At 39.0% G+C, this 15,158-nt stretch overlaps 1 protein-coding gene across 1 annotated transcript in view; it reads right to left on the reverse strand.

The window, feature by feature from the left end:
- Positions 1–15,158, reverse strand: part of STK33 (serine/threonine kinase 33) — a 232,261-nt gene that overhangs the window by 71,613 nt on the left and 145,490 nt on the right. The window contains exons 5-8 of the mRNA XM_055142785.1: positions 14,019–14,123; positions 4,852–4,990; positions 2,541–2,629; positions 231–315 (exon numbers count right to left, since the gene is read on the reverse strand). Of these exons, the coding sequence (XP_054998760.1) occupies positions 231–315; positions 2,541–2,629; positions 4,852–4,990; positions 14,019–14,123 (418 nt within the window). The remainder of the gene's footprint in view (positions 1–230; positions 316–2,540; positions 2,630–4,851; positions 4,991–14,018; positions 14,124–15,158) is intronic.

Below are 15,158 nucleotides of genomic sequence, written 5' to 3' on the forward strand. Positions count from 1 at the left end.
CAAAATAAACCAGAAGACCAAAACCAGAGAAACAATTAAAAACTATAATCTTTAAAATAAGAACTGCGGGGAAAATGCAAAAACAACTGAAAATATTTGATCTGATTAAGTAAAAAAGTAGCCCAATCAGAGCCATGACCTATTGAGGGAAAAATCAAATGGCTCAAGTTTTCACGCACTTAGTTGCCCTACTTTACACAAAGAAAGCTCATTCCAATGCTCTTACTTACCCATATAGATAGGAGTGCCACATGTGGTCTGCAGCATGGATTCATTCCTACCATGCTTCCTCACTGCTAGGCCAAAGTCGGTTACCTAGAGAAGAAACCCAATCACATTTTCCTGTACTAGAGCTCACTCCTTTTGAGCAGAGGATTTCACCACATTATAAATACATTTTAATGTAAGGGGAGGGTCCTAGAGATTGGAATGTTGCTGATTTCTCTGTCCCTCTAGGAGAGCCCGGCAAGCAACCGAGAGTATCCCACCCACACATCAGAGCCTGGCAAGCTACCCGTGGCATTTTTGATATGCCAAACACAGTAACAAGTCTCACAATGGAGACATTACTGGTGCCCGCTCGAGCAAATCAATGAACAATGGGACGACAGTGTGACAGTGCTAATGAAAAAAATGCTTTAAAAAGTTCATCTATTCTACAATGCATTCTGGACTGAGTGTGTGTCTAGTACCATTAACTCTGATTCCTGAGCTATGCTCCAGTTTAATGCACCAATAGAAATGCAAATCATGATCTTGACAGCATTCATTGGAACTTCCCACTTTTGTAACTATTTTAAAAACATTTGGGGGGGGGGCCTGAGATGGTACAGTGGTGAGGGCACATGCCTATCTTGCGTCTGGCCTATCTTCGATCCCAGCACCACCAGGTAACCTCTCCAGCATTGCCCAGTGCAGCCCTGGAGGCCCCCAACAATGAACAGCCATGCAGCCCCAGGCTCTTGTCTTGAACTCTTGCCTGTTTGGCCAGAATCGCTGGTGGGACTCGAGGCCCTCCTGAGCACCGCGTGGGAGGCCCCAACAAGAACAAAAACAGCAGCAGCAGGAACAACAAAGTACTATTCCTAATAAATATTAACTTTACTATTATTTCTTTAGTATTTGTAGAGTATCCTGATTAAAATCATTACTACACCATTAAAAACTCTGGGAAGCAAATGAATGGAAAACTAAATAAACAGTATAACTGCGAATACACTGGCGAGCCCCGGCCGCACTGCAGTCTTTGTGCTTAGTTCTAAATCTTGGTCATTAAACATGTGGTTATTAAATATTCAGCATGTGCCCTTGGTCTTATCTCCCAAGTTAGAACAGCCTTGGGCTGAAAGCAGAAAAGCAGGCACACTTATTGATCATACAACCAAAAATAGTTTCTTGGTCCACAGACACTGAGTGCAGAAATTCCAGTGTCTAATCAAATCGGAAAAACTATATTAGTATACATATAAATATACATTTATCAATACGTAGTATCACTGTCTAAATAGCTTAATCAATTTCATGAGAAAATTTCACAATTATCACACTAGGAGCATTGGGAATATATTATATATTTATGTATGTTTCTCCATAGGAAAATCTATACAGATATCAAAATACACAAAAAGGTTTCATGACCCATTTCAGTTCTGTGGGAAAAGCTTTTCTTTTTCATTCACGGATACTGTTGTTGTTGCTTCTTGTGGGGATAGAACCTAGGTTCTCACATATGCTAGCATGTTCAGTACTACTGAGCTTTAACCCCAGGTCATTCACCAAGCATTAAGTGAGCATGTACTAGGTTCAGGTACTATTCCAGGTTATCAGCAATGAATAACACTTAAATAACTCCCACTTTCATAGCATTTACAATGAAACAATTTAAGGAGGTTTTTCTTGGGTAAAACAGCAATCCTGTTAAACCTCTCTTTATAAATTACACAGGGATTCTTCTGCAACAGAGCAAGTTATTCACAGACATTTTATTCCTAAATTAACACATTCATATATTTTGGAAGCAGCCACTATTAAAGTGCTAAGTAATAAATAATGTATCCTATCATTTATTTGACATTAAGGAACACTTAATTTGAATAAAATCTTCAAGAATAAACACTTAGCACATTAATTGTGCGTAAGACATAAATATTAATACCCAGGAAAATTTTCAATGAGAAATATGGACTTTAGCACTAATTTAGAATCAAAAGCACAGCCAAGGTGTGTTTTTCTCTAAATCTGTAACACATTTACATCAAATTACCAGGCATAATTTTGAAATTAATTAGAATTCAGAGCATCTGTTTGCTCCCTATTAACTAATGATTTAGAACTACCCAAATGGATATGTACTTTAAAAAAACTCAATAGAACCACTTAACTTGCAAAATTATTCTTGTCAGTTACACCTTTTGTGAAATTTTCAGTTTTTAAGCACAAGCAGATTTTGCTGCTTGAACCTAACAAAATGTATCTTTAAAAAGGATGCACCTTACTATAAAGCCATTTATAATCATTGAGCACGATTTCTAATATCTTACCTTTATGTTTAAATTCATTTCATTTTTATCATTAATATAGCTGCTTTTAACCATTATGTTTTCCAGTTTCAGATCTCTATGTACTATATCTATCAAAAAAAAAACAAATCAAATGAAATAGTGGGAAAAATACTTAAGAGATACAAATAGAAGTTATAAATATATTTGACAAATTAACATTCAATGATGAAAAATTTAATGAGGGTTAAGCATAATTCTGCCCTGTTCCATTCTTTTATATTCAAATCCCTTTTCTCCATGTTTCTAACCTTTAGGATTCATTTCTTAGATTCCCTCATCACCCATTCTTCTGCTGCCCAATGGCTGCTCTTTATGCCAAATGCCCTATCTGTGTGGAAAATGAGTCTGTCCAAGGTTAGGTACTCCCAGGAGGAGGAATACGACTCAAGTTACTAGCCCAGAAAGGTTTTCTATATCCTTAGGTCTTCAAGGAGGGAACAGCATTTTTTTAAATGTAAGACAATGCCTACAGAAACATTTAACATACCGCAACTTGGTTACAAATTGCATCTATTTCAGTATATTTTTCTACAACCTCAGCTGCACACTTTCCAACTCCATATGTTGAAAGAAAAAAAAAAACAAACAAATCTTGTTGTTGAATCTCCAGTTGAATAGGTTAATGTCAGGTAGGATTTTATATACATGCAAATTATCATGCACCAAACACTTCTTTTGCAAATAACTGTTCATTTTATAACCATAATACTATTTCCCTAGGCTTAAAAAGTTATATGTATAATTGCTGGGGAAAATGCATTTGAATGAGCCCTGGACTGCCAATTATACCTTAGCCATTTATAGTTCTCTCATACAGTCCCCAGCCTTTGTTTTCAGAATTTTTATTGCTTTTATTGCTCTTTTTCTTACAGAAATACCACACAATTTTAATTCATATATTTTTATAATATTTTTGATCTAAAGCAGGGTGAGTTTCCCTGCTGCCTCCACTGTTCTTCTTTTTCACTGTTTTATTTGTTATTCCCACTCCTGCTGGAATAATCTTATTAAGTTCTATGAAAAATTCTGTTAAGATTGTACTTGGAATTATACTTAATTTATAGCTTACTAAGGAGAAGTGATGGCATAATTAAACTTGGTTTCTCACCCTTGCAAAAACTGTTCCTTCTACATGGAAGGTCTGCCTCTTTTTTGGTCTCAGTTTGTATTCCTAAGCTCAAATTTTGCTTCCTCTGTGAATTCTTTTTTGGTTCTCCAAGTCAAATGCCGCACTTTTACTACCATGCTCCTTGCACTTTATATGTCTCTCCACTGGAGAAATTATCATCTTGAATTATAATGTTTTCTATACTCAGCCTCCCACCAGTATCATCTATTAATCTTTGTTACTCTAGGACCAACCATACAATAGGAATTTCAGAAATATCTGTTGAATTGGTTCTAGTACTAGCTCTGCCGTATCTAACCATGTGATTTCACGTCTTTAGAACAAGTTTTTTCTCACCTGTAAGGTGAGATGGTTCTAAAGTTACGTATAAACCAAACTAACCTAACCTTGAAAGACAAAGAGGAATATGAAGAAAAGCAGCAATAGTAATACCAAAGAAGAGTAATTGCTACAGTAAGAAAAAATTTTTAAATGTGGATTTTAACACAGTGAAACTATTTGATTTTAATGATGAATGTATATTATTCATTTGTCAAAAACCATAGAGTAAACACCAACAACGTAATGTCCTAATGTAAACTATGGAAGCTGGGTGACAACAATATACTAACATCATCTGCAACAAATCTACCACTCTTATAGGGAATGCTGATAATGGAGAGGTTTTATGTGAGTAGGGGCAGATGTACGTGGCAAAATATCTAGATTAGACATCCAATTTTGTTATACTAAAACTGCTCTAAAATTGACTCCTAAAAATAATATATACAAATTCTTTGGCTACATAAATTTGGGGGGTTGGGATGTAAGACAAGTAAGTGCCTTACGCACTGTACTACCATCCAGACCCCCCATTTTACTTTTATTATTGTTTACTTTTGATTTAATAATGATAGGTGCTTTAGGTACAAACTGTTGACTAGTATTATGTATTATTTGTCTGTGTACAATGCACCTGTCAAATTGCCTCATTTTAAGTTAAAATATATGTCTACAGCATTTTAAGTTTTTTAAGTTTCTAAAAAGAATAAAAATATTCCCTAACAGTAAACATTATATACATTTAAGTGACTATGATTTCTGAGTACAATTAGCCTTTAAACAAAAGTGCTATCTGCATGCAAGGATTCAGTGAGCTGAACTTGATGAGCCTTTTCTTACCATTACTGTGCAGATATGCAATAGCTGATGCAAGACTTTGAATGATCCGCTTGGTCTCATTCTCAGAGAAATGCCCCTTTTTATTCAGAATTTCTTTGAGTTCTCCATCCTCACAAAGCTCCATCACAAGGTACATTTCCTTAAAATTACATATTTAAAGAGAGAGCAATTTATTTAGTTGATATCTTTAAAATGTCAGAGTATAAACATATGTGTGTACATGTACAGAGAGCAGGAAAATGGTCACAGTCAATAACCAACCCATTAACTCAAAAATATGCACTATCACATACAAGAGAGAGTGGAGAACTGCGGAGGAATAAAAAACAGTAAGACATAGTCTTTCCCCTCCAAAAGCTCACAGATCAGCCATAATTTAATATCATGTGGTGGAAAAGGCATGTCCCCAGTGCAGAAGGTTATTCAGGAAGGGAACCTTTACTGCAGAAATGCTCCCTGAAGTAGCAACATAAAAGGTAGGTCTGAGTGCCCGAACTGGGATTATGTATGTAGGCAAGAAGACATAGAACACATGCTATTTTCAGGCATGGGAGCTTGTTAGTGTCTCTTAACAGTAACAAATCTGTTGGTGTTAATAGCACTGGGAGGTTGATAGGGCCAGAAAGAGCACAAGTGGTGAGGGGAAAGGCTAAACAGAACAGAGCTCTCTAATCTTGGGTGCTAGACTGCAAAGCACCTTTGCAAAAACTTTTTTGATTTTCTTCCTATGTGCAATAAAGAAGCCACTAAATAGTTTTGGGATAGTGCCTGGAATATGTGTATGGGATGGGGGGCATGGGATGGAGATGTGGGGGGGCGTGGAGCCTCATACATATAAGGTTTGGTCTCTATAACTGAGTCCTTGGCCAGGTCTTTCTTCTTTGAAGTATCTATGGAGATTCATAAGAATTATCAGATTTGATGATTATAGTTATTTCCACGGAGGCAAATGTTTTGAGTCAATTCTGAAAAGTGAGAAATCCAAACCCTTTTAAAAAATGGGGAGAAGAGATGAACAGAAAATTCCTCAAAAAAGAAATACAAATGAAAAGAAAGGCATATGAAATAATGCAGTTTATCACTAACTATCATGAAAATGCAAATCAAAACAACAAGATATCACCTCACACCACAGAGATTGGTACTCACCAAAAAGAACAACAACATCCAATGTTGGCGAGGATGTGGCAGAAAAGGGACCCTCACTCACTGCTGGTGGGAATGTAGATTGGTTCAGCCTTTTTGGAAGTCAATATGGACATTCCTCAAAGAACTAGGAAGGGATCTTTCAAATGACCCAGCAATTTAACCTCAGGGAATGTACTCCAAGGACCCAAAAGCACAATACAGAAAAGACATCTGCATCCTATGTTCACTGCAGCACTTTTCACAACAGCCAAAACCTGGAAACCACCTAAATGCTCAAGAAGAGATGACTGGATAAAGAAGCTACATGTAGGACTGGAGCGATAGCACAGGGGTAGGGCATTTGCCTTGCACACGGCCGACTCAGGTTTCCAGCATCCCATATGGTCCCCCGAGCACCGCCAGGGGTAATTCTTGAGTGTGTGAGCCAGGAATAACCCCTGTGCATCGCCGAGTGTGACCGCCCCCCGCCAAAAGAAGTTACATGTACACAATGGAATATTACTTGGCTGTAAGAAAAAGGTGAAGTCATACCATTTGCTTATATATGGATGGATCTGGAGAGCTTCATGCTGAGTGAAGTGAGTCAAAGGGAACAGGACAGACACAGAATGATCTCACTCATAGGTGGGATATAAAGAAACATAGAAGGGAATAACTAATGAACAAAGGTAATAGAAATGAAGAGCAGGAGAAATGGTCCTTGGTTGGAAGTTTGCCACTGTGAAGGGAGGGAAAATAAGTCAGGAAAGGAACTACTATGTCACTGGTAGAGGGAAGTGGTCACTCTGGACAAGGAGTGAGTGGTCAAAGGAGGCAAAGTGATTCTCTTTGATACCCTCTTGGTAACAGTTTTACAAATCACTGTGCCTAATAGGGAAAAGTGAAAGAAGTGCTTGTCCTAGAGGCAGGCAGGAGGTGGGAGGGAAACTGGGACACTGGTGGAGGAAAGTAACCACTAAAGGGACTGGTGTTTGAACACCTGAAACTTAATCATGACTAACTATGTAATTCCTGGTTATTTAATAAAAACATTAAAGCTAAAAATTGAGAAATGACAAATGCAACTCTAGCTTATTCATTCTTATAAAATACTCAAGTCTTCAAAAGATGCAGAAAACGCTTTTGTATTCCTCTCTCACTTGGAAACTGGATGAGAAGGCAATTCCCAGAATTCCAGAAGTGTTGAGATATTATTACTTTCATTGCAATCAGAATTAATATCAATTAAGAGGCAATATATGTGTGTACTAGTTGCTGCCATGCATGGCATGATCCCAAATAAGTTGCCCAACATCTATGAATCAGAATTGCCACCACAAAATGAAAAGGATGACAATCAGGCCATCTCCAATATCCTTTTCTGACATGGTAATTTTATAATGCCATGATAACAAACTAACATGCTCCAAGCTGTTTGGGATTAGAAATTTTAGAATAGACAATCTATGGTACTTCTAAAATTTTGACATTTTTGTGTATTTTTCTACTTAGCAGCTTCTTTACCATTAGCAATAAGATAGTTTCTCAGAAATATGTCATGCATTCTTTCACATGGATTTTTTTTAACTTGGCTTTTAGTTTATCTAAGATTTCTGAAGTCAAAAGTGTCACCATTTGTTCATGATATTTACAGCCCTTGCACATCACACCTGCAAGTTCGGAGGCATCTCGATGACTGGATGGAGATGGGTGGGGGCCTGAGCAGCTTATTCATAGACTTTGGAATTTTACTTTCCAATAAATTTCACATGTCATGAAATATTGCTTTTAATTTTTCCAGCTATTAAAATATAAGAAACTTAGCTTAGAGCCTACAGAAACTCTAAGCATCAGTCCAGATTTATCTCACGTGCCATAGTGTGTATGTTTATCTCTGTTTATCAAGGGTAGATGTGAGGTGTAGAACTAAGTCAAGAAGTAAAGAAGACTCTGTGACTGAGAAGTCTGGGTTCAACGGGATGGAGAGCGGAGATGCCCTGCCCGTTTCCCCCTGTCTCCAGAGACCCAGCAGTCATGCCCATAAGCCACCTCTGGTTGGCCCCAGATCATCTTGTCACCAGCCACCATCCAGATCGCATGTCCTTCTCCCCTGGAAGGGAGCATAACATGACACTTGCCATAGCCATGCTGCTGGACCCTGCATTTTACTTGGGGCACCCCAGAATGGGGCAGGTGAAAACCCTCACCACCCCAAGGGACCCAGCCTCGGAAGCTGAAAAACATGCAGAATCCAACCACCACCATGCTCAAGGCTGCTCCCCACCCACTCGGGCCGAGCCTCACGCATGAGTGAACCTATTTCTGGACACATCATAAGACACACCCTACCCATACTCCAAGAGTACCACACCACATTTGATGGGGTCCAAATAGTAGGCAACCAATCATAGAGGGAAGTATATATATGCATATATACATATATTTACATATTTATGAAAATTCACAAGGCTCAACATTTAACAACATGTTAGTGATATCAAGAGGTTGTTAATGGCCCCTGCCAAAATAGAATAATCTTCACACTCTTCTATGAATACTTTTTTGTAGCATTTTCAGTGGCTTTTTATAACAAACAATACAAAATATATTATCATTATTTCAGTTCTGCTCTGGGACAGGGATTGGGGTTTGGAAAGCAAACATCCCAAATATGGTGGTGGGAAGGTGTAATGGTGGTGGGATTGGTGTTTGAATATTAAATGGAATCTAATATTGTGAACTACCTTATAAAATAAAAAAAATTTTTAAAAAGACATAAAGGAGAAAAGTATATGAAAAATATTTAGGAGTAAGAAACAAAAGGACTTAGAATAGATAGAATATGAGTATAAAAGTCCATGAACAAAATACCCATCCCATATTTGCTGTTTTGGGTAACATCACTTTAGTTATTTCAACAGTCATTTGCTGTTTTGGGTAACATCACTGTAGTTATTTCAACAGTCATTTGTTGAATCAAAAAGACTCACAGCTGGGTGTGGTCCAACACCCCTCCCAGCAACACTCTCCTCTCCCCCTCTGCCACAACTGACATGCAAATATTTGTTCAATCTGCAAGCATGAAAAACAGAAAGAGAAGGTGACTCTCCTTTTTTCTTGTAGTCAAAATTCTGATTTACTAGACCTCCAGATGCTTTAGGATTTCAAACTTAAATAATTCTACAAAGTCTAACGCAAAAATAAGCTATTGAATTAGGCTAGACTTTCCATTTTGTTTTGTTTTGTTTTTTGCTTTTTGGGTCACACCCGGCGATGCACAGGGGTTACTCCTGGCTCTGCACTCAGGAATCACCCCTGGCAGAGCTCAGGGGACCATATGGGATGCTGGGAATCGAACCCAGGCTGGCCCCATGCAAGGCAAACGCGCTACCCGCTGTGCTATTGCTCCAGCCCCGGGGCCAGACTTTTCCCCACTGACAACACTACAGGGATCGCTGATAGATGAACTATTGAGAAGAATAGTTGGAAAAGCAAAGCTAACAACTTAAGTGACCAACTTTAAATATGTAAACTAAAAAAACTTATATTAGTACAAGTTATTAAAAGTATGTTTATAATTAAAAAATAATTTTGTACATCTGGAGAACATTTGAACTGACAAACTGTAACAGAGACTGAATGATCAGTAGTTGTGCAATGACCTAAGTTCATTGATTTGCTCAAGCAGGCACCAGTAACAAGTCTCAACTGTGAGACTTGTTGTTACTGTTTTTGGCACATTGAATATGCCACGGGTAGCTTGCCAGGCTCTGCTGTGCAGGTGGGATACTCTCGGTAGTTTGCCTGGCTCTCCGAGAGGGATAGAGGACTGGAACCCAGGTCAGCCGCATGCAAGGCAAACGTCCCACCCACTGTGCTATCGCTCCAGTCCATGACATAAGTAACTTCCATTAATATTCTTTTCTTTTTGGCTTTTTGAGTCACACCGGACGATATACAGGGGTCACTCCTGGCTTTGCACTCAAAAATTACTCATGGTGGTGCTCGGAGGATTATATCAGATACTGGGGATTGAACCGAGGTTGGCCGCGTGCAAGGCAAATGCCTACCTGCTATAATATCACTCTAGCCCTCTTCCATTAATTTTTAAGACAGTTTCAGTGGAAGATTTAAGTAGCATTTATGTGAGTTGGGGGAAAGAGAGGCAGAATATCTCATCTACGTGACTCAATGGCAAGCAATACATTAAAAGACAATCACAGATGATAGTTCCCTTTGTTCTCAAAACTATTCTATATTTGGCTTTCACTCCCACTTGTGTCCAGATGTGTAATGGCAAGACTGGACTTACCCTTCCCCCTAAAACTTAAGACATAGTTGGGGTGAAAAATCAAAGGGCTAAAGTACATGCATGATATGAACTAGACCCTGAGTTCAATTCCTGACACTGCATGATCCTCCTGGCCAGCACCACTGGGTGTAAGCCAGGTGGCCCCAGCACCATTGAGCCCAAGTGGTACTACATCGTCTGATCTGAGCACTGAATTGTTAGGTCCACAAAGACAGGCTGAATATCACTGGGAATGTACTATAGTCCTTTAAGTACTAATTGAGAGCCCTCTGACATGAACAAAACATAGAGAACAATAATTTTCATATAACAGACAACATATGACAGTGATCCAAGAGAAATAAAAAAGGTACGAGATAGACCAGAGTAATCCTAGTGTCTGGAGGGCTTCTAGGCCAGAGAGCAGAGTTTGAGCAAGCCCAGCAATTTTATTTTTCCTTTTGGGTCACACCCAGCGATACACAGGGGTTATCCCTGGCTCTGATCTCAGGAATTACTCCTGGCGGTGTTCAGGAGACCATATGGGATGCTGGGAATCGAACCTGGGTCGGCCCCATGCAAGGCAAATGCCCTACCTGCTGTGCTATCGCTCCAGCCCCACCCAGCAATCTCTTAGGTGAGGAGATGAAGCTGAGTAGTCCAAGAGGGCGGCAAAGTTCAAGGACAGTAGGTGAGAAAACTATACACAGAAAAACTTTGATGCTTTGCAGAGGGTCCTCCTTAAGTCTTCTGCAGAGTACATTATAAGGACACGTGTTTAAGGACATGAACTGAAACTGGGGGTGTGGATGGGGGTATGCATGCAAAAACAGAGGAAACACTCACTGAAGCTTACACAGCCAGGGTTGCATGGCCAAGGGAGAGTTCATATTCCTATTAGCCAGAGTGGAAAATCTTATAATTATGGGCATTGGATCCATACAAGACTCTTATCAGATTATTAGAAAAAATTTATCCCTAGACCAAAGGCTTATGTAGCGCCACCTAATAAAGCTTAACACAAGCTTCAAAAGTTCCAACCTGTGTCTAAATAACTTAAATTTCCTGCAATAAAGCTCAAGAAAAGTTACAAAACTAAATAAGTATTCAATATCCAATTAAAAATTAACAGAAGCAAAGAATACTAAACACACAGGGAAAAAAATAACAGAACCAATATAGAAATAACATACATAATAGAATTATTATCCTCGGATGGGATGGGTTCCAGCTTCCCTCCCCACCCTGAGCAGAGTTCCCCGTGGCCAAAGATCTCCGGAGCCTAGCCACAGCCATGCTCAAGGCCCCTCTCCACATGTTCGGACGAGCCTCAAGTATAAAGGAACCGGCAGAGGAACCCAGGTGTGTGGGACTCAGGGCTGAGACTTCCAAGGCTGCTCCGATCAGAACTGGGCCTCCTCCACCCAAATTTCCCATTTCCCAGTAGCTAGGTGGTCACACCCAGGGACTGCCCCGGCGCCGTGTAATCCTGTCAATGGCCAGCATCCAGAGACCTAAAAGCAAACTCCCGGAAGTGATATCTTACAGCCTACTTCTCCCTCTGGGAGAACCTGGCAAACTACTGGGAGTTTCCTGCCCACATGGGAGATCCTGGCAAGGTCCCTATGGTATATTTATATGCCAAAACCAGTAATAAACTGGGTCTCATTCCCCTGACCCTGAAAGAGCCTCCAGTACGACATCATTGGAAGGACGAGTAGAGAGAGGCTTCTAAAATCTCAGGGCTTGGACGAATGAGATGTTACTGAGACCACTCAAGAAATTCAATGATCAATGGGATGATGATGATGATGATGATGATGATGATGATGATGATGATGACGATGATGATGAAGAATAGAATTAATAGAAATAATTAAAATTCTTATAACTATATTTAAGGAGGAAGTATTGAACATGTTTAAACAGGAAAGATTTTTTATAAGACCCATATCAAACTTCCACTGGAGGAAATAAATAGCACATGGTACAAAAAATAAAAAGACTGGGACCAGAGCATTAACACAATGAGTAGGGCGTTTGCCTTGCATGAAGCCAACCTAGATTCAATACCCAGCATCCCATATTGTCCCCCAAACCTCTGAGTGATTCTTTGGTACAGAGCCAGGAATAACTCCTGAACATCACTGGGTATAGCCCCAAAACAAACAAAACAATTTTTTAAATATTACTAAATTTGAAGACACTGAAACAGAAATTATGCTTAGTGAAACAAGATAAGAACAATATTTAATAAATGAACAGAAGATCAGTATGCTGTGAATTATATCAAACTACCTAAGATGGGTCCTTAGAGTACTCAAAGTGGGAAAAAGCAAAAGAAAATGTAATAAGAACCAAGTTTAGGTAAATTTGATAAATATAATAAACTCACAGATTTAAGAGGCTTAATGAACCCCAGCACGAGAGGCAGGAAGAAAACGATACAAAGGCAGAACATCACTGTCACTGTCTTCCCGTTGCTCATCAATTTGCTCGAGCAGGCACCAGTACCGTCTCTATTGTGAGACTTGTTACTGTTTTTTGGCATATTGAATACACCACGGGTAGATTGCCAGGCTCTGCCGTGCCAGTGGGATACTCTCGGTAGCTTGCCGGCTCTCCGAGAGGGGCAGAGGAATCGAACCCAAGTCGGTCGCGTGCCAGATGAACGCCCTACCCACTGCACTATCGCTCCAGAACATAGCCAAATTAATTGAAACTGATAACAAAGAGTAAAACAAAGATGATTAGGGATAAACAAACCATAATTCTAAAACTAGAAAGACTAGATGAGACTTCTGGTAGTGTTGCCCAAAACTGTTTCCCTATAGGATAACTGTAGTCTTTATTTCTACAGGACAACTGTAGTCTTTAATTGTTATTAAGCTACTAAGCACTCTTAATGAATTAAACATAATGTTATCACCTAAATTGACTGTTAGTGCTTTAGAGATTGTCAAGAGACATCAGGAACAGTTGCTAACAATGAGAGAGAAGCTTTGTATACACTTTCTCATTTAATCCTTTAACTATCAAGTTCAATATTATTAAATCCATTTTATAGATGAGGAAAGTTAGAAAGAGTTACTATGTAATCTGGCAATGGTCTTATAGTAACAAAGGCAAGATTCAAATATACAGACAACCTGATCTTAAAATCCCCATGTCTGACCACTTCTCTACACTGTCTTTAAGTAGAAAAACATACAAACTCTTACTTAGTAAATATTCTAGGGACCAAAGGGCAAATAACCCAAGCTTCTAAATGAAAATGATAGGCATTTAGAGAAAGGAATGGAAAACATCCAGAGAAGAAGGGAGAATAATCATAATAGTATAGGCACAGAAACAAAATATCTTCTACATAATTTTAAATATACCCATGGCAACTTTATTATGAAACTAACCTTGCAAAATTATAACAATATTTCCAGAGGTTCTAATGGGAACAGCAAGAACCAAAAACAATAGAAAAGTCACTTCTAAGAAAGTTCTGATCACTGTGTAGCCGTGTATGAAGTTGTTTTAATTTTAAACTTTTTTTCAACATGCCATTCAGAAATATAACAAAAGATATTTATCTAATCATTTGATATCCACCTACATAATAACAATAGAATCCTGTGGAATGCTCTCACCAAATTTCAGTGTTAGACCAGGCCAAGGACATAACTAACTGCATCCCTAGGGGATGAGATTCATTTTGTAGACAAATTTCAAAATGCAGCACAAAATAAAGCCTTACCTTAGAAGTCTCAAACACTTGTTCCAAATGTATGATGTGTGCATGTCTCACACTTTTTAGGATGCTCACCTCCCGTTCAAGTAACTTCACAGCACCACTTCCAGCCTTAAATAATGAGGAAATATAGCTCTACATATGAATGTTACTACTACAAGGCTCAATTTAAAAGTCAATTACTTCATATTAGAAATTTCTTTATCAAAGGTTATCAGGAACCTTTGTCTGGAGTCTCCAGAAGCCTGGTACCATCCCCACCCCCACCACACACACACACACACACACACACACACACACACACACACACACGGCTCCAGTTTGTCAGTCACCATGTGTGCTACCTTGCCTCTCCTAATGTCCACGACCCTCTACCTCTTCAAAGGTGAGGACCCATGCTTGGACTCTCCAGAATTTGTCTGAAGCCCCATCTAGGACTTCTGCCTAGTTCTCCATCTTTGAAGGGAGCTGCAGCCTTAGACATAATAAAAGAGCGGAGGAACCCACCTGCATTAAAGGACAATAAACCCCAAGCACAGATGTTGTCTTTAATATCATGAATGAGGATTTCAAAATCACAGTGATTAAGACAATTGTTGAAGAAAACAATAAAGGAGAATTTCAACAAGAGAAAAATATATGAGAATACTCTAAATAGAAATTGCAAATCTGAAGAATATAGAATAAAAGAATACTATAAAGAAAATGAGTAGAGTGATAGAAGCAAAGGAATATATCTGTGAAATAAAGGAAAAGTGCAAAACTTTTTGAAAAGAACAAAAAGGAACAAATAGAAGTGAAGAAAATATCATGGAGCAGGGGCTGGAGCAATAGCACAGCGGGTAGGGTGTTTGCCTTGCATGCAGTCGACCCGGGTTTGATTCCCAGCATCCCACATGGTCCCCTGAGCACTGTCAGGGGTAACTCTTGAGTGCAGAGCCAGGAGGAGTAACCCCTGTGCATCGCTGGGTGTGACCCAAGAAGCAAAAAAAAAAAAAAAAAAAAAAAAAAACGAAAGAAAGAAAATATCATAGAACAATGGAACAGTCTAAAGAGAAATAGCTTCTGGGTTCAGGGGCCCCAGGGGGAAAAAGAGATAAAGAAAGAAGTTATGACAACATCGATTATAGTAGAAAACTTGACCAA

The sequence above is a fragment of the Sorex araneus genome, chromosome 6 (assembly GCF_027595985.1).
Source record: "Sorex araneus isolate mSorAra2 chromosome 6, mSorAra2.pri, whole genome shotgun sequence".
Lineage (NCBI taxonomy): Eukaryota > Metazoa > Chordata > Mammalia > Eulipotyphla > Soricidae > Sorex > Sorex araneus.